This window comes from Opisthorchis viverrini (assembly GCF_000715545.1).
Source record: "Opisthorchis viverrini unplaced genomic scaffold opera_v5_475, whole genome shotgun sequence".
Taxonomy (NCBI): Eukaryota; Metazoa; Platyhelminthes; class Trematoda; order Opisthorchiida; family Opisthorchiidae; genus Opisthorchis; species Opisthorchis viverrini.
Window position 1 is genome coordinate 266,241 of NW_008752139.1, and position 24,384 is coordinate 290,624.

Genomic DNA, 24,384 nt, shown 5'->3' on the forward strand with positions numbered 1-24,384 from the left:
ACGCCGTCTTAGAATGAGACTAAGGCTTGAGGCAGGAATGGACGTGGGCCGAAGTAAAAAGTAAGAACGAACACGTCCTTGTAGATCTAAATGTGCTAATGCCGGCTTTAAAAAACCCCAAAGTTCTGAAATGCATTGGGACAAGTGGTTTCCAAAAATTTCCGGGGCTCATTCGGCCTAGAGAATACTGAATCTCTATGGTAATGAAGTCGATTATAACGGCGACACTGAGGCTACTGATGCTCCTGATGAAGACATCGATGATGATAAGGCTGCTGGCTACAGAGTATTGGGAAGTATGGAAGATTCGATACACTGTTCCCCTGGCGCTGATTGACCTAACGCAGACCAACATCTAAAAAGAAGGATTAGAATGGATACTTGTGATGTAAGTGATAAAAATTCGCAGACGCCGCACTGGACAAGTTGGGTAGCGAACTACAGATCTATAAACAAGACGATAATCAATGTTCAACAAGCGATGTATGAAGCACTCAGCGACAGGACAGTTAGTTGACACTTCCAAATATGATTACCGTTGTATTCTTTTAACCGCAACACTTACACCATAACCAACACTCAAGTCCTTTTATAAATGTAACTACTCACAAGCTTGCTGAAAACTACGACAACTCACGAATATCGTACCAACTGAAACATGAGGCGGCCAGCGTACAGCACATTCAGTTGTAGAATACCGTAAACGAGATATTCAGTTGAGTCTCTTGTGAGAACCAACTTGATCTGAAAATGAGTGTATTTTTTTAAAACAATCAAATCTGTTTTAGTGAACTCTGGAGTACAGATAATCAGACCTATGATGAATCATTCAGTCAATGCACGCCAAGACACTCAAAGGCTCATATTACGGTCGTACAAATTAGCCTTGCCTGGATGGAACAGTTTTCACGAAGAGGTCTTGGATGAAAAAGTGGTACAAAACATTCTATGGTATTTTGCTTCGAAAGTGGTCGAAAATTATCAAATCAGTTTCTACGACTGACCAGGGCGTCTATGCGTACAAGTGCATCAGATGCGTACCACCTTGTGTAAATACCGACTTTGGTCAGATTAACCGCAGCTGTTTTATTGCATCTAGGGTCGGCTGTTTACATAGTTCAGCCTGTGACGCCGCTTCGGTAACAAGAACGCAGACAGGCCTCTCTTGGTTTTCAATCTGGCCGGCATGAACAGATAAGGTTAAATACCGAAACATTTCTATCTTGCATAGGTTTGGAGACCATCACTGTGAGTTGAGTAAATGACACCATCTTTGTAATGTGGTCTGCTTCGAACCTTGATAAAAACGGTCACTACGATACTGTCCATGGGCTTTTGATTCCAAGCCTTGGTGAACATATATTGAGAGTTTTCGTTTCCATTGAATCGGATTCAACTCATTCGCAGATGAGACTCAATTCATTCGTTAACACCGTCGAATTTTCATGGCAATTCTTGCACGCACAAGACAAACCATGGAAGTCAAAGTATTGAAAATGGGTTTTTTCTAACTGTATGCAAGCGACGGTTGACTCCCTACCGGTCTTTCCAAAATATATGAACAGGGTGATCTAGTCACAGCCGCTGGATTTTGCCAGTTTGATGGCTCTGCAAATACCCAAAGCTTTCACATCCGAATAATTGTGTAATGTCCCAGCTAGTAGGTAGCCCCTGTGTTCCAAGGTAATTCGACGTGCAGATAATCGACTCGCTCTTAAAACCAGTCACAGGCAGCTGTCATGCTGGCCAATCCACACCAAGAGAGGCCATTCCTGCACCCCACGACGCAAAATGAAATCCATATGAACAGCGAATTTTATTGACTCGAGAACAAGATGCCTACACCTTCGAACAGCAATGGAATCAGTACGCAAGGGCATCACTTTGGTGTAAGCTACAAACGTGGGATTAATTCAGCACCTTTTGCAAGCTTAACTCAACACAAGCCTAATAAACAACAACAGACAATCTTTCATTGGGCATTTTGGCTAGTAAGTGACTGCTCCTAAAGACTCACGAGTTGCTTGTCGATTTTTTGGTTAGGAAAGGAGGGAAAAGTACAGTTCATTTAATAATTGATTATATGCTCAGAAACTGAGCAGTTGTTGTTTGCGGACATATACCTGGGACAAAGGGTTGTCGAGCGAAATTTCTTCAATTTATTGCTCTTATATCATATTCATCAGTCATTCTGGTTCTAGAACATTCCGGTTAGATAATTTACGCTTTTGCTTAGTCACCAGGGCTTTAAGGTGAAGATCAAGGACGAAGAACACTTGAGTTAAGTTGCGCGATTACTTGATATGAGAGCCGTTAAGTTTGCTTAACAGTCAATCCTACAAACTTTTTACTCTGACAGCAACTTGCATTTTCTATTCCCCCTAGCAAATAAAAAAGTTTGTGCCAAGAGCGAAATAGAAATAAGGCAGGATAATTCATTGACTTCGGTCAACCACGCAAAACTAGGCTGCGGTGAGAAAAGGGTCCTGAAGCTAAAAGCGAACAGTTCGATTCACAATAGCGCTAGTGCAATATACTCGGAAGGAAGACCGACAAAATGGCTATTGATACTCCGGTAAAACAATGTCTGAGTGATTCACAACTTTTAACATTAACTCGACTTTCGCGTCGGATTGCACTCATATTTGTGTTTGCATCCTCACGTGGCTTGTTCTCTAGGTCACCTGCAGAATAACGTAGTTAGGATACCAAACGTTGTGATTCAAGCTGTCCGACTGCCAATGTGATCATCATCATCGACAGCATGGCATCATTGTTCAACACCGATGCTTCACTGTCACACAACCATGATTTGTTTGAAAGCCTTGTTGTAGAGAAAAGAGTGAAGGTGGATGGGGAAGGGATTTCATGCTAGCTGACTACAGTCATTCCGAGATGTCTACACCTTCAGACATTCACTCAGGCAAGCTGGGTAGAAACTGACAACAGGAACGCCACTGACATCGGTTGGCAGCCATGTCTTTTAGTGTCTCCAACCAGGCACAGTGAGGATCACGCGGTCCCCATCCTGGAAGGCGAGTAGCACCGGCAGCACCCAAGCGCTTCGTGATCTCCTTCATACTCCTCTGTCAAGTCAAGGGTTGGCCGCCTCTCTGTTTACGCCACTCCGAATTGGGCATGGAAAACAGCACTCTCTTTGGCAAACGATGGTTCGGCATACGTAACACCTGTCCCAACCAACGCAGCTTCTGGTGCTGGACACACTCTTCAATGGAAGTACCCGTTACACAACCGAAAACACGCTTTCTAACTGCCTCGTTACGGATTCGCCGACACCAACCCACGCGAGCTATGGTTCTGAGACAACGACTGTCGAACACCTGAAGACGTCTCAGTTCCGCTGCTCGAACAGACCAAGTCTCACAGCGATACAACAAAACAGCCCGCACTATAGCCTAATATACCTGTCCCTTGAGATTCGGGAATATACCGCTTTGACGTCGTAGGTGTTTCAAATTAGGAGACGCGACCCGAGCCTCGCAGATTCGCGCATTGATCTCATCTGTCACACTACGCTATTGTACCACTCAACAAACAAGATGCCACTGTAGAATTACACCTTAGAATTCATAAGGGAGTATCAGAATATGGACTTGCCAAGGTCTGTGACTTTCCAGCACAGCCGGAGTGGATGAGTGTATTTTATGGGTTAGTTTTAAGGTTTCTTGATGGACAATTTAGTCGACCATCCTAACTGAACAAATCATTAACTGAACTTATAGAGACCCCTAGCTGTCTGTGAGTGTTTTGAGAATCCCATCAGTACCGGAAGGATAGAACGTAATTATTCCGAAAGGATGGCTTACGGGTCTCAGGGCCGTCAAAGTAACCGAGCACAAAGATGCCGTTTCAACTGGGTGTTCCATGATCTTTTGAAGCCTACCCAATCCACCACCGCTCATCGATTACGAACAAGCAAAGCCATAAGTCATGATTTACCACATGTCACACAAGCACACATCAAACTGAGTGAACTGATCAAAACTGCCGTAAGCGAGTAACAATTACACGCTTAGAGAGAGAGTCGATCGATACTGTTGGCTTTGACATGAGCATTTCAGACAAATAGAGCTAATTTTCGCTGTACAAAAGGAATGTTTGTGACCTGGGACAAAAATAGGCGTTCGTAAGAGAAATACTTTCGATCGGCGTTTGAGCGAACAGCAGATGCACACATTTGTGGACGATGAACGGAACTTACCTGTAAGTTATCGATTCGAAAATGGTTAACGTAAATTGTGTTCTGGTCAATGCGATCAGTTATGTGATCCGCCGCAATAAATCAGAGGAGTTATAAGAAAAAAACAACGCACTTGCCAAAGAGAGGATTTAGGATTCTGCCAATGATATTTTGCAACGGTCCAATGAAGGAAATGACCGCTTAGGTGCAGACTGCTCTTCATTTAATCTAGTGAACCTGTCAGATGTAACCGTAGGTGCAGATAAACCCCACCTTTAGTAATCTGCGGCTCAAAACTGTTACTGCACCATTCAACTTGTGCTCTTGAATGCACAACATATGTGGTAGTCCACATAAGTGAATTGTCCAAATGAGTTTTGGGTTCAGCTGAGTTCTGGTCCTCAATCAGCTTTAAATCCGTACAACTCATTCGGGTCCTATCGCGTGAAATACCAGGTACAGTATATTCGGTGAGTACCCAATCCCCTGGAAGCAGTACATGGGCCGGTTGTTTGGCAGAGACGCGTACCAATCAAGGACGACTGCAAACGGCTACAGGCGCTCTTCCTACAGCTTTGAAAGCGAGTGTTATTATGTGTGTGTAAAAGAGCTATAAATAGCTTCATATTTTAGTCGTACACAGCGTATCTTTCGATGAATTCTTTGCTTTCATGCATCATATCTTTGGTTTCCATTTCGCTAACTGGTGCATATAATGTCAATCAGTTAAAAATTAATCACCTAATTAGTATCCTAACTTTTGGGTTAGAATACACTTCCTTCTACTATTCTATGAGGCAAAAGCCGTACTATGCAAGGTTCCTCAGCCTGTATGGCAAGCTAAGAACGCAATCGATTTTGATTGTAACCCTTCCTGAGAAAGTACTCTTTCCGTGTCCACGGAACTATTGCATACTTTCACTGAGATAAAGCCGAATTGCTGAGTGGGTAAATTGGAACTGCTTTCACAATTCAATGGACCACGGCCAGTAAAAAGCCAACCCGGCTGTCATGAGCACTAATACGATTATTGGAACCTTGACAGCCGTCTAGTCACAGTCAAAAGTTCAAGTTTTTACTTCAAAAACCTTTCTGTCGCTCCGAAGTATACGTAGTTCCTTGAGACGTTCACAACAGGCGGTTCTTGTCAGATATTCCTGGAGCTTCCAGTCAAAGAGACACCTCTTCCTGCTTCCAAAAGCGGTCCAGGTATTTCGCTGGAAAGCCTCCTTAACCCCTTAAGATAGGCAAAAAATCAAACCATCTATCAGGAAGTTACGAAATCCGGAAGAAGCAAGTCATGGGGTGCAATCCGCCTGTCCACAAACTGCTCATTCTGGTTGGATACTGATATCAAACAAAACTTTACAGTCAGATTTCACCACTCGGTTGGTATATGTCGTACTAAGAATCTCCTTGGTGAACTTTTTCTCAATGCTAGCCAGTTGGCTCGTTGGGGTCCGTATTACACATCATAGCAAATTTCTTTACCGTCAGATTTCCAGGTATCACCCACATGAACACTATCAGAGTAGATACGCGGTGAGTGAGTAATCTTTGGGGGTCAATATGGGTTGCAGGTGCACCGCCTGTAGACCACTACACAACCAAAAGCTACCAGAACTCTTGTTTTCAAAGAGGACGGCGAGATCTGTTTTGTAGAATGTGGCATTTAGGACCTGATCTTGGGAGTATCACAACCTGTGATAAAAATCCATTCTCATGATGATGTGGATTTCTATGTGACTCTTCACTCGTCGATTTCCATTATGTGGTACCGCTTGTATGAGGAGTAATCTGAATACTCTCATAAGTATGCTTCGTAGGATGGGGCTGAGACAATAATGGAAGCACCACTTGCGTCTCAAATACTTGCATGTAACGAATCGACCCTGGTGACGATGACAAAATTCACCGTAAGTCGGGTCATTATTAGTGGGCGAAAAAAATCAGTGAACCACAAGCCAAAAGTATTTAACCTTGGACCTAGCTCCTGGTAGATGCAGGCTCCAGAATGAACTCGCTTTGCGGATCCTCTTTTACTGTACTCACCAAAGTGTTTACAGTTGCCAAGTCTAAAAGGCTTAGAAAGCGAGTCTAAACCATCATTCGTTTGTCCAAATCAGTCAACACATTTTATCTTCTTCCTTGACTTGTCATGAGACTTGCTGCAACAAATAAAACACTGGCACGGAACAGGACCTTGTCAAGGCAGAGTGGAACCTGTGTTGATTATCATGCATAAAACGTGATCAGCAAGGCAAACAGCTGCGGTTTTTTCACTTGAGTGATACACAAAGGCTGGCTTTGTACAGGCCAGTAAATTAGCATAAACCCAGTTGACGGACCATGGCACATGCTATGGTTTCGCGCCCTCAATGGCGCTCGTGCATCCAAGCTATTGCCTTCAATGCATAGCTCCTTTTCCAATCCCCCCACTTGACAGCCCACTGTCCCTATCCCCCCCCCCAAAAAAAAAAACATCGGTGAGTGCTTCTACTATTCTATGAGGCAAAAGCCGTACTATGCAAGGTTCCTCAGCCTGTATGGCAAGCTAAGAACGCAATCGATTTTGATTGTAACCCTTCCTGAGAAAGTACTCTTTCCGTGTCCACGGAACTATTGCATACTTTCACTGAGATAAAGCCGAATTGCTGAGTGGGTAAATTGGAACTGCTTTCACAATTCAATGGACCACGGCCAGTAAAAAGCCAACCCGGCTGTCATGAGCACTAATACGATTATTGGAACCTTGACAGCCGTCTAGTCACAGTCAAAAGTTCAAGTTTTTACTTCAAAAACCTTTCTGTCGCTCCGAAGTATACGTAGTTCCTTGAGACGTTCACAACAGGCGGTTCTTGTCAGATATTCCTGGAGCTTCCAGTCAAAGAGACACCTCTTCCTGCTTCCAAAAGCGGTCCAGGTATTTCGCTGGAAAGCCTCCTTAACCCCTTAAGATAGGCAAAAAATCAAACCATCTATCAGGAAGTTACGAAATCCGGAAGAAGCAAGTCATGGGGTGCAATCCGCCTGTCCACAAACTGCTCATTCTGGTTGGATACTGATATCAAACAAAACTTTACAGTCAGATTTCACCACTCGGTTGGTATATGTCGTACTAAGAATCTCCTTGGTGAACTTTTTCTCAATGCTAGCCAGTTGGCTCGTTGGGGTCCGTATTACACATCATAGCAAATTTCTTTACCGTCAGATTTCCAGGTATCACCCACATGAACACTATCAGAGTAGATACGCGGTGAGTGAGTAATCTTTGGGGGTCAATATGGGTTGCAGGTGCACCGCCTGTAGACCACTACACAACCAAAAGCTACCAGAACTCTTGTTTTCAAAGAGGACGGCGAGATCTGTTTTGTAGAATGTGGCATTTAGGACCTGATCTTGGGAGTATCACAACCTGTGATAAAAATACATTCTCATGATGATGTGGATTTCTATGTGACTCTTCACTCGTCGATTTCCATTATGTGGTACCGCTTGTATGAGGAGTAATCTGAATACTCTCATAAGTATGCTTCGTAGGATGGGGCTGAGACAATAATGGAAGCACCACTTGCGTCTCAAATACTTGCATGTAACGAATCGACCCTGGTGACGATGACAAAATTCACCGTAAGTCGGGTCATTATTAGTGGGCGAAAAAAATCAGTGAACCACAAGCCAAAAGTATTTAACCTTGGACCTAGCTCCTGGTAGATGCAGGCTCCAGAATGAACTCGCTTTGCGGATCCTCTTTTACTGTACTCACCAGAGTGTTTACAGTTGCCAAGTCTAAAAGGCTTAGAAAGCGAGTCTAAACCATCATTCGTTTGTCCAAATCAGTCAACACATTTTATCTTCTTCCTTGACTTGTCATGAGACTTGCTGCAACAAATAAAACACTGGCACGGAACAGGACCTTGTCAAGGCAGAGTGGAACCTGTGTTGATTATCATGCATAAAACGTGATCAGCAAGGCAAACAGCTGCGGTTTTTTCACTTGAGTGATACACAAAGGCTGGCTTTGTACAGGCCAGTAAATTAGCATAAACCCAGTTGACGGACCATGGCACATGCTATGGTTTCGCGCCCTCAATGGCGCTCGTGCATCCAAGCTATTGCCTTCAATGCATAGCTCCTTTTCCAATCCCCCCACTTGACAGCCCACTGTACCTATCCCCCCCCCCCAAAAAAAAACATCGGTGAGTGAAACTGCGGCAGCTACAACCACTGTACGACGAGTACGCGGTTATTACAGCTGACAGTGATGATGATGATGATGTAGAACGTTCACCCTTGGGACGGTCATATCAAATGGGGCCCGAAATTTCCGAAAATCACAACCCGAATTTATTCGACGGGATTATCCGATTAAGCACACGATTATGAATTCATGACACTGTGTGCGCAACAGCACCTGAGGTCATCTAATGACGAATATCCTATGAGCCTGTGAGGCAATATGCAAGTGGAACAAGCATTTCGACGTTCGCCCGCATTGGACGGCTTAGAAGGGTATCACGTGGTTCAATGAGAATGAGGAGCTCATAAACCATATGGTTGTCCGACAAAGGGGTCGGCCACAGTAAACCCCAGCAAACACAAGGCAGACAAGCGTGCAGGGACAAGCAACCAGACAAGCTGACTGATGCTGCCGATGCACGCAGTACGCTTTTGAACTGCCCGGCTGTTAGCACCGTCCAAAGCCAAGGTTGGGTCACTTGCCCTTTCATCCGGCCGATCTTTTGATTTCATTTGCTTGCATGATGGTGGTTTGAAACGCAATTTGTGACACATATGACCCACTCAAAATATCTCAGCTTCAGTGTTCTCTATACAGCTCGTCGGTTTGCCTCCCCAAACACTCTACTGAAAAGAGGTGATGTCATTCGTTATCCACTATCATATGTTCTTTCGAACTGTCTAACCAAGTCACACAGTCTTCCATTTCGATGTGATCACATCTAGCAAGATGGCCTTTGATCGCTTGAGTGAAGTAAAAGTAAGAACTGTCATCCCGAGAGCATCTGACGCCTTTGTGCAGATAACAGGAATATTTCTATCAGGTCACTGGTAAGAGTGCCTGGAATGTCAGAGACGCTAGCTTACTGAATAGGAAGGTCAGGGCTCAGATTCTTCAGGTATGTTTGTGTGAGTAAATTTCATACAGGAATTATTCTCTGTCGTTTGCCATTCTGCTCATCGTTCCAATTAAACCCATCACCACTGACAACAATACACCGGCTTAACTGCCACAGATCATCAACAGCAGGAATGANCTATATGCAATTAACGACCAATGTGTGAGACTCCGCGTCGAGAGGTTCAAAGCGGTACGTGTGGGCGGTTCGCTCTAAAATTCTGTGGTGTGGTCGTACTTTTTCGAGAGGACATGAATTCCCAGATATACAGAACAATGCTGAATGAGTTTGTCTTGCCTTAGTTTCACCAGATGTCTAGATATTCTCTTGTACGGCAGTGAAGCATCGGTGTTGAACACCAATGTCTTGCTGATGATGATGATGATGATGATGATGATGATGATGATGATGATGATGATGATGATGATTAGATATTCTCTTTGTGATGTAGTGCACTGTCCTACTGATCCCAAGAATTGAGTTATTGGTTGGACACGTAATTTAGAGACGGGTGGATTAATATGGAATAATCAGTGAATGGTCGTCAGGCTCAGCAGACACTACAGCACTGAACTATTCTTTCTGTGAGCACACAATGAATATTCGCGGGCTCAGTATCGCTTTAAATTCGAAACACGGAGATATCATGGAATTTTCCGCTTTCCTGCACTACAAGCTCCCGAAGACCTCACTATGCCGTGACAAGACGGAGAAACGGAGGTAAGAGGAGTTCGCTCTCTCCCGTCGTCTAAATTTTAGTAGCGCTCATAAGATCTTTGCAATAGATAGCCATCGAGAAGGCCATTTTCGACATGGATGGCGGTTTACGATAATGAAGGTGCTAAAAATGAAGCCTACTACTGAATGCAGGGAACTACATGCTAGCTAAAAATGGGAATTGAAACCGAAAAAAGACCTCAAGACTGAGCTGATAGAAGTAAGCGATATCAACTGGGGCTGCTTAAGGTAGTTCGGTGATCCTCAGGCAAGGTCAGGAATTACAGTCGCTCAGGCTCCATCGAGACATTTTCTGATTCGTCAGGCAATCTTCTGAAACTGAAATTGAGTGTCTGAGCCCCGTTTACCCAGCAGCCTCAATCAACAGGTGCACATTTATCATCATTGACAACTGAGAATCAAGTATTCATGTGCTATCTACCAGCTTATCCGAAGCTTTACCAGCATCTTGTTCCGACCTAAATCTACGTGATGTGACGCTAAAAAGACGAGCCTCTATTCCTTGAAATAGGCATAAATGACATCGGATAAGGGATGCTGTTTATATATGGGACACAGTGTATACCAACATCTAGTTTGTCAATTAGTTAAATGTCGCAAATTTCTTATTGTGTTACAGAGGATTTCAGCACCATAACTTGGATGAAATATGTACGAGCTTCTCAAATCTAGTTAGTGTAACCAGATTCAGCATAGCTTTAAACCGCAGCAAGCTATCCAGACGAACTCAATTGATTCGGAAGGTACCTGTTGTGAACCCCGGCCTGGATAGCCGCCTGATCGCCTGTTGCACTCGACCAAACCAGAAAAAGTCAACGAACGTGCAATTTAGCTGCTCTATTGATCACTGTCGCGTACAAGCGGTCAAACTGATAATAAGAATACAACTCAGCTGTCAAGGGCGAGTGAAGAACAACCAATGAAAAACAAACCAATCAATGAAAAACAGTCATTCCATTGGCAGTTATGTAGTCCCGTTACGTTCGGAGATGGTTCTCTTAATAGTACCTGAAGAGTACAAACTGGTTAGGTGTATGCTTTGGTCAAAATACTTAAACTAATAAAGGAAACCTGGAGCCAAACCCAGTCGCCTACACAAGTGTATCACCTGAACCAGTTCGTTTTACCTCATATATGTTGTCAAAACCAATCTTCCTGATCTCAGTTAGCAGAAGTGCCGAGAACGGACACATCACTAGCTCGGGCAGATTCCTCGTGACCCTCTGACGTGATCAGGCTCAACAAAATAGAAAACTGGGCGAAGACCGTTTGCCCGTCGGCTTAGCTTAAAATTCCAAAATTGTTTTGGGGTATCGCTAACAGACCCTGAAAGCAGTCTATTTTACAGCTCCAATGAAGCTAGCCAACTGGCCAAAATCTACAGAAATATGAACGGCCCTTGGCATGTAACTTTGAATGAAATTGTCGTAAAAGTTCACAGCAACGTGTACATAGGCATATCCGAAATGTAAGCTCGAATCTACCCCTCAAAGTATCTACTACCACGCCCCGCAGGTTGCCCTTTCGAATGTAGGTCCAACCTGAGGAAATACGGTAACACGTATTCTGTGCCAAAATCTCCAAGACTTCCCGTATCTAGTGAAGCAATCTTCATTCCTCTGCAGAGGTCACGATTTTGTTTTCGGTCCACTTATTCCATTTCACAAGAAGGGCCGCGACCTGGATATCTATGGGTGGATTCAGAAAAGGCATGTTCCAAGAACGATTCAGCAGTCCGTATTGACGGATGTATTGGGAGACAAGCTGCTATACTGCTAACTTGTGATATTTCCCAGATGTAGTTATCCTAGGTAAATCCTGGTGTCAGATTCAAAACCACAAACACAATGTTGCCTTTAGATTTTCCCTTATCGCAAAGAACAACATCAGGCTAGAATTCCTCCTTCTGAACACTGCTTTCTTACCTCCCGATTGCGATATTCGAAATCACGAGGCATTTTCTCATACTACAGTAAGCCTGATGCTAGTGGAGTCAGCATATATATATCTTTATATCGTATCTTTATATGCATGTGATGATGTTCCCGTTGAGATGAATATATTTCATGAGAATACATAAATCTAGCCTGGAAGCTAATACTTCTTTAACAGCTAGGATGGCTAGTTAATTATTAACGAGCTTTTGTGACATAAATCTTGGACTATAACGCCGGCTGTACCAAGAGTAAATGGAATATGGGAAAAGACTTGGATTTGGACCCCTTAGAAAACGAGAGAAAGAAGCGGAAATCTTGAAACAGTGCTATCGAACTCATCTTGAAACTCAAGATTTTTCCTTCAGGGCAGCAAAAGACTGAGGAAGATTACCGGGTAAATTTACAGCCTGTACCATATCTGTATTCTCAAGGTTTTACAGAGGGTCGTGTTATTTCCAGCACTTGAAAACCTGGTAGAAGATTACATGTAATCCGTGACAAAGTCATCCATTAGAATTCCACTCCCAGCAGAATAACTAGTTTCACTGAGTGATAGCACCTTCCGTAAATCAGCAGGTGCAAAATACTAAAAGGCGACAAATGAACATCAAAGTGTTACAGGGTTATCCTCTTCTTGTCAGAAGAATTTTCAAACCAGTACATTTCGAGACCACTGTAAACCCCGCTTGTGTACTTTCACGAGTGCGTTCGATAATTCTACGTTCCTGTTTTGTACGATCCAGCCACTCGTCTCCAAGTCAAAAATACCAAACCTACTTGCTGTGTCAGTATGTTTTACAAAGCCACATTCAGATGAATTGAAGAACTGAAAGTTCACTTAGCCAGCTCTGGTGACAGTCAGCATTCGACGACCTGAGCGACGTGTTGTTTTGTTTTCTACAACTATCCACCCCACTGTGTACTCGTGGGAGCCAGACTTAGTAGTACTCTAACCTCTGAGGAGTCACGAACCGGTCCTAATAACCGTTTCTCTATAGTCGATATGCACATTTCTGTGGCCCACAACATAACAAGTGGAACTAAATTCATCGCAATAGGTGCTGCGTCTGTGAAGCTTTGTATTCGATCCATCGATACGGGAGATTTTCCGATCACCGGGTGTGGAGTAGTTGCGTCGCGGACTTCAGATAACAGCGGATGAAGTTAGACTTCGGGAACATTAGGTATGAAACGCTCTGAGACCAATGCATTTCACCTTGCGATAGTTCGGAATTATTCGTGCGCTTCTTGAACGTGCCGTGCACAATAGACTGTCTTGCACTTAAAATACAAGACCAGCACATTCAATACTGAAGGAATAAGAATATCCTAATTCGCTAAAACACATAGTTAGATAATTGGACCACCTCTGCCTGGATGGAATGTTCATACCAAACAGTATGTCACAACATTAAATGTGGATTACTGTGGTGGAAACATCTATGGCCAGGAAAACGGTAAAATCTGTGAAATAGGGATGGACAAACTTCAGCGAAGATGCAGCCTCCACGTCTATTAACAGAAGACTAAAGGAATCTTCAAAGATTCTTAAAAGAATTGGTTGAAACTAACCCTTAAAACTTATTCTATGGAGAAATGGACCACAAGGAGGTTCCTCAATTTCTTTTGTCCTCCTTTTTGACTTTTTTTTGCTCCAGCTGAGTAAAGCTGTGCTCTTTTAGTAACATTCGTCTGGATTCAACGTCTGATAAGGTCAGGTCACTCGGTAACAGATCTACTGGGAATAGTGTTGGAGTAAAAAACATGGGTGGTTTTATTAGCTTGTAGTGGGACGAATGATCGCCAAAGAGGGGTCAGTCAGCAGAAAAGAATTCAAGATCTTCACCCATGTTGTCCCCTCTTCGAATAATTGGTTGGAGCCAAAGATTCGTGCATTAGCGTCACTAATGAGTACTACCTCTGCTCATTGATTCTTTTTGAGAGAATCGAGAGCCAACGTTCATACATTATCAGCATATTTTCTAATTCAGTTGGGACGAAGATTTATGCACAATACAAATTAGAGTGTTCTGATACTGCCTCGCAGGTCCATTTTTGGGGTTTCCTGACACTCGGCAAGTTGCGTACGATTCATATCAGCTCCACAGATGAACATAAGGTAAAGCTCAATATGTGTCGTCTACCGATTTCGCACAACCATATTTTGTACGCAGGGTTGCAGATTTGCACTCAAAAACTGGAAGAATGTACTTTTGAACACTAAAATGATTAGGAGAACACCCCGAAGTTTGCTAGTTGTTCGAATGTCTACTGATTTGTTCCTCCAGCTTTCTAAGTGGCCTGTAGACTTTTCTTTAGCAGTCCACGGGACAACATCAGTATGCCTTTAGGTGGGTGGTTGTTCTCTTTTTCTTCACTTTCATCCCCTCGATTAGTGATAAAACGTCTGCAAGTCAATTCTCAAGCTCAGTGAACAGACAAAAGCCACTTAATCAACTCCAAATGAATATTCCAACACACTGTTAACCCCAATTTTTACCTTACGCGCGGACAACGTGTCGGAAAGTTTGGTTGCCATCCATCAGCAGTCACATTTCCTTCAGTGAAATGAAAGAGGTGGGGCCGGTTTGCATTATCTTGATAGGACCATCAGAATGGGAAACCAATCAACATGCAGATTTCAGCTCGTTGTTGAATGCAAAGTTCACGCTAGCTCTCGCATGTATTTTTAATCAAGGAGTGGTTCAATAAATAGAGGTGGAGCAATCATCAGAATACCTACAAACGTTCCACCAGCCTCTCTATTTATCCGTTTGCAATTTACCATGCTCAACTTGACTGAGTAGATTTAAATACTACATAATATGAGTAGTGGTACGACTTCACACAAATTTGCGATGAAGTATGCCGGGGAGAAGTTAGTTAGAGAAATCCTGATAAATTTGGAAGAACGATGACAGTATGTAGGGCATGAACTTAACAGAATGTAAAACACAAATCAAATATATGGCTGTTATTTTGTTCGTCGACCTCGGCCACTTGATTGCAGCCCATTACTTACTCGAACAGCACATCAACTACCAAGCAGCAGGCCCAGTCCACCTAAATCTCACGACACTGCCAAAAACTTGGATATACACAGCGTCGGAAAACTAGCCGTAATTTCCTCTTGATAAACTGGCGGTTATATCCTACCACAATCCGAATCGGTTACTACACTAACAACCGGTTTTGTATGGCCGAACACATGCATGACCCCATAATCTCTTTATAACATACTCCATGTGTACTAAAAACAAACCTATGTTGCCAGTGAAATCCACATGGTAATTGTGACTCGGGGTAGAACAGGTCGGTGGCAATTATCGCCATGCCTGCTGCGGTTGATGCCATCGAGTTGGAATTCAGTCAGTTCCCCGCTGAAATGAAAATTGCGTATTCCACAAAAACAGTAACTTACTCCTTCATTTTTTTTACATCAGTTAAAATTTGTCTGCTGACAACAGTGCTTTCTTTGGGCGAGTCGAACAACACGCTTTTCCGGCAATTAAAACTTTATTGTTCTGTAATGTTTGTCCAGTTCAGGCACCCAGTTTCTTCCAACTTGAGATGACTTCTGAAATCCACTTACCTGATCATGTGTGTTGTTTGTGTGTGAATTAGGAAATTTAGAATTCCAACCTAGTTTATGCGATACTGGACGCAGTTTTCAACTTAAGCTGGCGTTACTAGAAGATCTAGGTAAATATGTGCCAAATCTCTCGTTTGCACTGTTCTTAGATAGCAAAAGGGTTGCCATATGTTAAAGTTATCCTTGGGAAACGGTACTACCCATGAAGTCGATAAAGACCGTCCTAATGATGGCTAAACCGTCTATGTGGAGTTCTCCGTATTATCATGCATAGTGGCATACACAGTTTGATTGGAATTCAGTTTATCAATGATTTCAGCGATCGCGTTTCTTGTGACTGGCATTGTCTTTCCTTGCCATTATGCGGAACCTAGATGCTGGTACTGCGGTTTCACAAGAAATTTTGCGGCTGTTTCCCAATACCTACCTCTAGCGTCCACCTCAGTATCTCATCGATGACAAAATCAAGCAAAAGCGAACACAGACTGGATAGAGTAGACATACTCGTAGGACACCACTCTTCGTAGAAAATGCTTTGGAGATTTCTCCATACACTGTCACACCCACGGTTATATGTACAGCGCATGATATCCACGAACTTCTGAGGCTAGCCTGTTTCGCAAGCATGTTGAAAAGAACTTCCTTTTTTCTCACATCGCCCAGCTATCCATCCATGTAGATGTTATTTATCACCTGAAATCCGATATTTCGTCAATGGCTGTTGTACTCTAGACCAGGAGAAATGTGTGTCTGAGCTTCGAGCAATTTCGGGTGCTGTTTGAGATCCAGTGCCTCAATTTCGTTTGTTGAGCCACTCCATAAGCGGAGTTCCCAGTATCTTTCAGGGCTGCGGACAGTGTCCTCCAATAAGGGTCAACATCAGAAGACCTCTCGTCTGAAAACACTTTACTGGGTGGCCCTATTAGGCTCTTTCACAACACGGTGCGGGAGCTTCTCAATGACCAGATGAGGCACCCGCATTTGTGAATCCTTGAAAATCGTAACGAGAAACAGAAACGAACAACCGCGTGATCCGAAATCAAATAGGTTCCAGAACGAACAATAGTTACCAATTAATCCACGTGCGTTGAATGAAAAATACCCACAATTTGCCGTCCTTGGTACTGCTACAAACGCTCTGCCAGGCGGCCACTCGCTCTTTACACGAAAGGCATTTTTTCACACTTGTTCAGGTTGGTTATAGTTTGAAGGTCTCATGTCCATCACTAAGCCAAATACTGCCTTGCACCTGTGAACTAATGCAACATTTCTGTATGTATAAGCACCCTGTCAGTTTAGTCGCTCATCATCCTCATGTGGTGCTATATGTGTTCTGGTACAGACGAGTAAACGAGCAAATCGTTTGCTTTATTCTTCCTATTACCCTTGAGTTAAATCATAATTTTCTTCATTGGTTTCTCAAACAGTGTTTGTAATTTCCCCTTCTGTCTATTTTGCGGTGTGAATTGTGGTTACTAGGCAGTACTGTTCCCGATGGAGCAATCCCAATTTCTTTCAAACCAAAAAGAGCAAATTTGTGTCATTGGTAGCCAGGTTTGAATTCGGATTGGAATAAAACCATATTTATGGTGACCTGTCAATTGGCACTTTTCTGACCTTTGCAACTTTGCTTGTTAGACGTCGCAGAGGACTGGATTTCATAACGTAAAGAGTGATGCTAGAGTATCTAATCGAGGTTATACCGAATTCACTTGAAATTATGTTGTCACTGAAACTGCAGTAGTGTGCAGAGAATCCCCTCCCCCTTCAGCTTCTTTGAATGACCAAACCAATCTCACTGTGTCCTGGTGATCACGTGCCACACCTCAGGTCTCGTACTTTTGCCCTAACTTGCATAAATTAGTTGCGGACTAGCTTTACCGAAACAATTCATTTCATTTGGCCTACATATGTCAAACGGCTTGGCACGCGGTATGATCCGAACACACACACCAAACAGTTCAGGTGATGTGCTCTCACGTGACCTGAAACGTGAAAAGAACTTTGCACACTTTGCACAAACACGCAAGTTAATGAATCAACGGTTCTGATCCTCTGGAGATTCCGAAGCCTGGTTATCAGACAATGTTATATTGACCGCAAAAATGTCCACGTCATTAAGCTAACCAGACAGGTTTCCTTCTAAATGGGGCGGGTAAAAATTGAGGATGCCTTGTAATTTAAAGTTTGGTTCCTATCTTCAGAGATCGTCTGTTCGACACCTGCGTATGGTACCGAATGTGACGGGGTTGAGACAGCATGGTCAACTTGGCCTTCTAAAAATTGATATTCACTTGCTGGTCAAAGGGTTCGGTTGATTTTCGGCAAGACCTGCGATTTGTGCACAATATGGCATTCGAAATCTTTCGACGAATGTGCCCGGGAAAATGGGCCATGTGCAGTCTAAGCGACCTCGTTCAAAGTGGCCTTTACTAACTAAGTGTACAGGTCAAGTTTAGCATACCGATTGATTATAGAGCATGGGAAATTCCTCGGAAACCGATGTCATACATACAAGCTGGAAGCCCGGAGCTACATCTGCAGCCTTTCCACTCACTCTCTCCATATGTCCATTCAAGGTCAATGAGGATAAATATCATAGGTTTATTGAAATTAGACTAAGCACAACCCAAAGGTTATCGTAACATACTTTTTAGAAGACCTGAATAAGTGGTTGTAAGCACTGTCACACTGAATAAACTGCAGGACATCTTATTACATTCTCCGACAAGTAAGTGAGCAGATACACCTTCTTAGCATACATTTTCTATCAAACTAGCCCGATGGAGCACAGGAGAGGAAAGCGTAGTGTAATCAACTTCACTTTTAGTCCATTTTTATATGGGATCGACTGAATTACTTGAGGATGGTGCTGCCTTCGCGTTTTTCAGCTCACACGTTTGTGTGCAGCTATCCGAAGGGAAGGAAGCCCTAGAGTTCGTCAGCATTACTCGATAGACGATACTAACGTTCACAGGAATGATAATTTTAGTCACAATGCAAGTAAATGTGGAGTGGTAGGTGTGAAGATGAACAAACCCTGAATAGCTAACGTTTCATTGTTGGGGACAGTTTCGCGTAGTATGTACTTCATTTACGAGCATCAGCCGTCGGAGATTCCGTCGAAAAAACGCTTGCCTGCGTAGCTTCTGTAGCACATTATATTAGCCGTGAAGTTAGATATTGTAATATAATAGATAAATAAGAAAAATATCGAAGACTCGAGCCATCCAGAATGCGAAAATTTCCACGTATATTCACTAGAATATCATCTGAGACCGTTTCTTCTCAGCTACTTGAGAGTGGGAACTAGGTGTTCTTCTATTCATGCTTTTGATTTTAGTTCCAAAACTGCCAACTATTTTCCCCTAATTGTATCGTCCACCTTCTCACGGTTGATTTAACCTTTCCGAAATGAGATCTACTGCCCCTCAGAGACAGGTATATTGGAAGACTACGGCGTCTATTAAGCTCTTCTTTGTGTACTCTGAGGGCGAAATGTGTGTTTTGAAATAATAGCAACTTGCATCAGTGTAGAAAAAAGATCCACAGAGATCACACACAACCTCACATAAAAGATTCGTGTGGATTAATTTCACTAAGACGTCTCGGCGCCGATAGTTGCAAGCCACACACATCGAGACACAAAATGCAATGGTGTGCTCTAGCTACTTCTCCTTTTTGCGAGACCCATAAGTGAACGATTAACTTTCTTAAACCAGTATCTTGTGATGGCCAACAATGTGGTCTGTTCAACAGTTGCCACCCACTATTGAGGAAAAACTGATGGAATTGCAAGATTTTCACTGCAGCAGGCTCATCATAAACGAATATTTTGATAGTTGTTTCCAAATTTTATGTTCAAATATGACTTGAGGCTGAAGAAAACTCGAGGATGAAACAGGGGTGGGTGGGCGTTTGAAAGGTTTCCGGCAAACTTCAGTGTAGTGTGTCGTCTTACCTTTTTTGCTACACTGCCACTAAATCTGTGACACAATAGATTTTTGCGAGCAATATCCAAATAAAAAAATGTAGAGAAGTTGAGCAAGCGGCTTTCTTACGTGATATAAAATACGTAACTTGACCAGTTCCTTCGTTTAGCTTTATAGTGTTAACAGTTCCTCACGGAATGCGTCAACCACGAATGGATGCTCACTGGTCGCGCGATAAAATCTGGCTGTACCGGTCAATGTAGGGTTTCTTTTATTTTTCACAGTAGTGATTCGACTGACCATTTGATAACTACATCTTTGGGTATTTTTACAAAATTCTCATTCACGTACATTCTGATTTCCCATTTTGCCCAACCCGGTACGAACAGCTTTCTCCGGACAGGAAGGCTGACCAGAAACATTCAGCTAAATATCCTAAATGTCTTTGAGAAATACACTCATTTGCAAATCAATTTGGTTTTCACGTGAGACTCTCGTTTATGATACTCTACAACTGAATGTGCTGCACACAGACCGACTCATATTTCAGTTGGGACGATATTCTGGATATCGCAGTATATTTTCATAGAGGAAACTACTCACAAGGTTGCTGAAAACTCTTCGACAGCCCACGACCGGTTTCGCCCTTCTTGGGGCTCACCAGGTGGGCGCGAGAGGTAGACGAGAGATTCAGTTGAGTCTCTCGTGAAAACCAAATTGATTTGCAAATGAGTGTATTTATCGAAAACAGTCTATTTTGGGCAATAGTCTGCTTAATTTCCACTGGCTGAAGACACCGATGTTTTAAAGGGGGCGGCGAAATGCACCGTGTGCAAAAGCCAGGCGGTGTGGAAAATTTGGTGTCACTGTACCTTCCTGTTCTCTAAATTAACTTCGCCCACAGAAACCTATCATTCTGTGTGGTGTTTTTAGAGGTTTTCTACATCAGTTCAAGAATACTCTGATTTTTGTCGTGTAGACGGCTCACATCCTTCCTGGAAATTACGAATACTTCTCACTTCCTATTTTTTGAACCACACATTTGGTAGGAGTAATGGTTGGTGCGGTTAGACGGTCCGACTTAAGCAAGTGTTGTCCATACCTGGCAACAATTTTGTAGCAATCCATGGATCGTTTGGCCGGTTTTCTTACCACTTTGCCAATGATTTATAATGGAAGTAAAACTGTAATGATCAACTTGTGAGTCTCAGTTATGTTTCACGTAAGTTGGAGATAGGAGTGCTCAGTTGTATTCACACTGAGCCCTGATTTTGAACAAGGGAGACAGTCAGTGTGATTCATGACAAAGTGGTTCAGTGTTGCTTGTAGCATATTTTTAACCTTTTTGCTGGTTCACTTTCGTGGCCCTTCGATGTCGCCGAAGGCAGTTTTTCATCAAACCCAGAGTGATCAGTCAAACTTTCAAATTTTTAGACAGTGTAATGTAACAGCGAGGTAAAAAACGATGTGCAGTCCGGTTGGTGAATTTGAAAGTGAATATGAGAGGGGAGGGCAAAGGTGGCACACCAGCTCCTGGTTAACTAAGAACATCTCTCAAGGCACTTAAGAAGACGCGTCTTTCTTGGAATAGTCAGTCTACAAAGGATTACTGTAATAAAAAACAAACTTAGCTCTTTGTGAATCGTTGATGTGTAACTTCAACTAACAGGAGCTCTTCGGAATCCCCGAGACTTTTAAACTTGAATCCAGTAACTGCAACGGAGGTATCTGCACCTTAACTCCCCTAGAACACCGCGTCTACGCGATGGGATGACGAAACATGATGGTTGAGACTACCAGAAAAATCTGAGATTTGTTGGCCTTGAAGCAGCGCTGCATCGCTAAGTAACCCAGCGCGTCCCAAGGGTTTAACTAACCCTTACATCAACTGGGAGCAAGGCATTTTGCAGCCGATCGCAGCATTGTGTATGAGCGAATTGCGCTGAACTGCTTTTCGCTACCCCCATATGAAGGCAAAACTTGCGAAGTTCTCACTTACAGATCTGTCGATATGTCGTCTCAGAAATAAAGGGATTCACAGTGCTTAAGATTCGCATTCCCACAGCCGAGCTGCAGTGTACCGGTTAAACAAGAGGTCTGTTAAATAAAGGATAGTCGTACTGCTAGTGGTCGACATTAATTAGAGAAGTTTGCCCCTGAAGTGAAGACGCTCTAAAGGAAAGAAGAAAACTGCCTGATCTCCAAATTACTCGTACTGCGAGAAACTTCCTGTCTCCAGTTAGATTTCTTCAGAAAATAACGACCTGTTCATCCAAGGCGCGAGTAGCCCACGTCCCCATTCGAGTTCCATGCGGAAACTGCAGTCTTCGTCTGGTTGGGCAAACATATTCCATAACATCTGAAAAGAACACATCTTAATGATTGTATTTTAGGTGTCTCTTAGGTCGTCTACAATATAGTTGACTGGGTTACTGTCTTTAGTGGTCAGATGAGTGTCCACGTTTCTAAATGCTATGCATTCCTAAAGTGCACATGCCGCCCCAGAAAACCGCTTGTAGTGCATTCCCAGGGCGTCGCACACTGTTTGGTTTTCGTAGCACGTTACAAACGACATGTTGACATTTTCTATGATGCCCACGAGTTTGCACTCTGCAAAAGGCGCTTATGTGGCTGAATTTTTGTTCCCGGTGGAATACTGAAGGGTGTACAAAGCGTCTGCAAATAAGTACAGTGATGACGTGAATATCTCCCATATTAGTCGGCCGGCTAAGCTGCATGAGAACCACCTCGAATGTCATTTGTACTTCCTATCAAACTGAGTCCTGTGTTGATACCCTCTCAGTCCGTTTAGCTCCGCGCTTGACCACTTTGAGGCTGGATTGTGAAGTATGGTTGATGTTAGTAGGGGGCTACAGCTGCCTGGTGAGTATTAAAACGGCGAAACCGGCAGGTGACAGTTTCCATTGCCCTCATAAGTAACGTCATGCTACGCTTTTGAGCAGTCTCCAGCCGATAATTTTACGCTAACTGAAATATGACTTGCCCTTCCCTCATCTTCACACAGAAGAATTAACGAACATTTACTATCAGCAGGGAACACACTCACGCCTTGACTCGAGGGTGCAAAGATAGCTCACTCAGCAATGAAGGCTATCTAAAAGCTGATTGGCTTTAGACCGGTGGGTGTGTTTGGCGACCGCCCACGTACTGTCAACACGAACAAGCTTCTGGTGCGACAGCTGACCAATGGTCAGCGAACGGGGACAGCACGCTGGAACCGTAAGGAATGGTGGCTTTAGTGGTTGAAAGGTAGGTAACAGACCAATAAATGTACGTCTTCATTATGCAGCTGAGGTTCATTCGACAATAAATCTCAGCAAACGGAAACAATCTCCTGTTTTCCGTTATTTTGGGCCTATTACTTGTGCGTGGTCACTGATCCGAACTTAATTACTTGACCAAGCCTTCTCGCCTACACACATGGGAAGTACTGAACAACGTTTGCGTTAAAGGATTAGATCTGCTTCCAAATTGTTAAAAGTGATTAAACCTCCCTCCCGCTGTGTGAAGCGGTTCCACGTAGGTTTTCGGAAGAGACCATTCGACGAAGCCAGACTCATCATACATGGAAAAATACCGCACTGAATTAAGGGTCCCTGTGGACATGGCGAGAAAAACCTTTGCTGACAGACATCGGGAGCGACTCGGTATTGACCAAGATGAGCGCTCTGTTCATTTTTCCACATCACCCGAACACAAAACGTTGCATTCTACACCTTGGCACAAACCATTTTCAAACGGTTCGTTGAATTCATCAGATTTCACCGAAGGAGATGACTGGTTTGAAGAAATGAGACGGCGCTTTGAAGAACGCCGCCGGAAGTGGAACGAAGATGTGAAACGTATGAGGCAGGAATTTTTCACTCTGGACTCCAACGATCTAAGGAAATCAGCCAGCCCCCCAAGACTTTTGCTGCCACATGGGACAGTCGGTGCACGCAAGCCATTTTCTGGTACTCTGGAAAAGTGTTCTGATGGTAGCATGCAGTTTGTCGCAAATTTCGACGTGTGTGGATTCAGTCCGGAGGAATTGCGCGTTACGATCAGGGGAAACGAAGTTGTGGTGAGCGCGAAAACGGAGAAACACAGTGGAAGTAGTCGAAGTAGTAAGGAATACACGCGCTCTGTGACATTACCAGAGGGATTTAACGAGGAACAGGCTAACGCAACCCTGACCACGGATGGCGTACTAACATTCATATGTCCCCTGAATCAAGGACCAGAGGAGAAGAGATTTGCTTCACCGGAAGTAGATACGCAGAACGCAGATGGTCGAGGACCGATTGGTTGGTATGATCGGTCCCGTATACGCAAGACTGACAGGAGTACACCTTACAGTCATTCACCTCAATCGGTTCGCACAGAATACGATAGCTCTTCCAGTTTAAGCTATATACGGCCAAAATTTCGCTTGGAGATCCCCATTGACTCTGATTATTCCCCAGCTGAGATTCAGATTCGTACACTTAACCATCGCCTTTATGTGACTGCCAGACACGAGGAACGCTGTTCAAATCGTACAGCTGTGAGAGAGTTTTCCAAAGAGTATGACATACCGGAAAATGTGGATCCGGAGTGCTTGGAGGCCAAACTGGAAAATGGGACCCTTTACATTGAAGCTTCCTCAAAATAAACACATAACTATTGCTGTTAGTTTCGTCTAAGTTCATTCCTCAGCACCTGAGCCAGCCAGCCGAACACACCATGTACATACTTTTCCCGACACTACACACTTCCGGACTGCACAGTCAATGAAATACCTACACTATAGCTCCCAGGCTATATAGTGCCGGCGGAACCAGAAGAAAGTGCACCGCGGTGAGAT

General features: G+C 43.5%; 2 protein-coding genes across 2 annotated transcripts in view; both read left to right on the forward strand.

Moving 5' to 3' along the window:
- The window catches only part of T265_11325 (hypothetical protein), a gene marked incomplete at both ends in the record, with an annotated part of 10,051 nt that extends 7,176 nt beyond the window's left edge, over positions 1 to 2,875 (forward strand). Inside the window, one exon of the mRNA XM_009177950.1 lies at positions 2,705 to 2,875. Coding sequence (XP_009176214.1) covers positions 2,705 to 2,875 — 171 coding nt within the window. The remainder of the gene's footprint in view (positions 1 to 2,704) is intronic.
- A 20,249-nt stretch (positions 2,876 to 23,124) lies between these two features.
- Positions 23,125 to 24,189, forward strand: T265_15405 (hypothetical protein; the record flags this gene model as incomplete). The annotated part of the gene is made up of 1 exon (XM_009177951.1): positions 23,125 to 24,189. A coding segment is annotated over one exon (1,065 nt), but the record flags the coding sequence as incomplete, so codon positions are not given.
- Between the last annotated feature and the right edge of the window lie 195 nt (positions 24,190 to 24,384).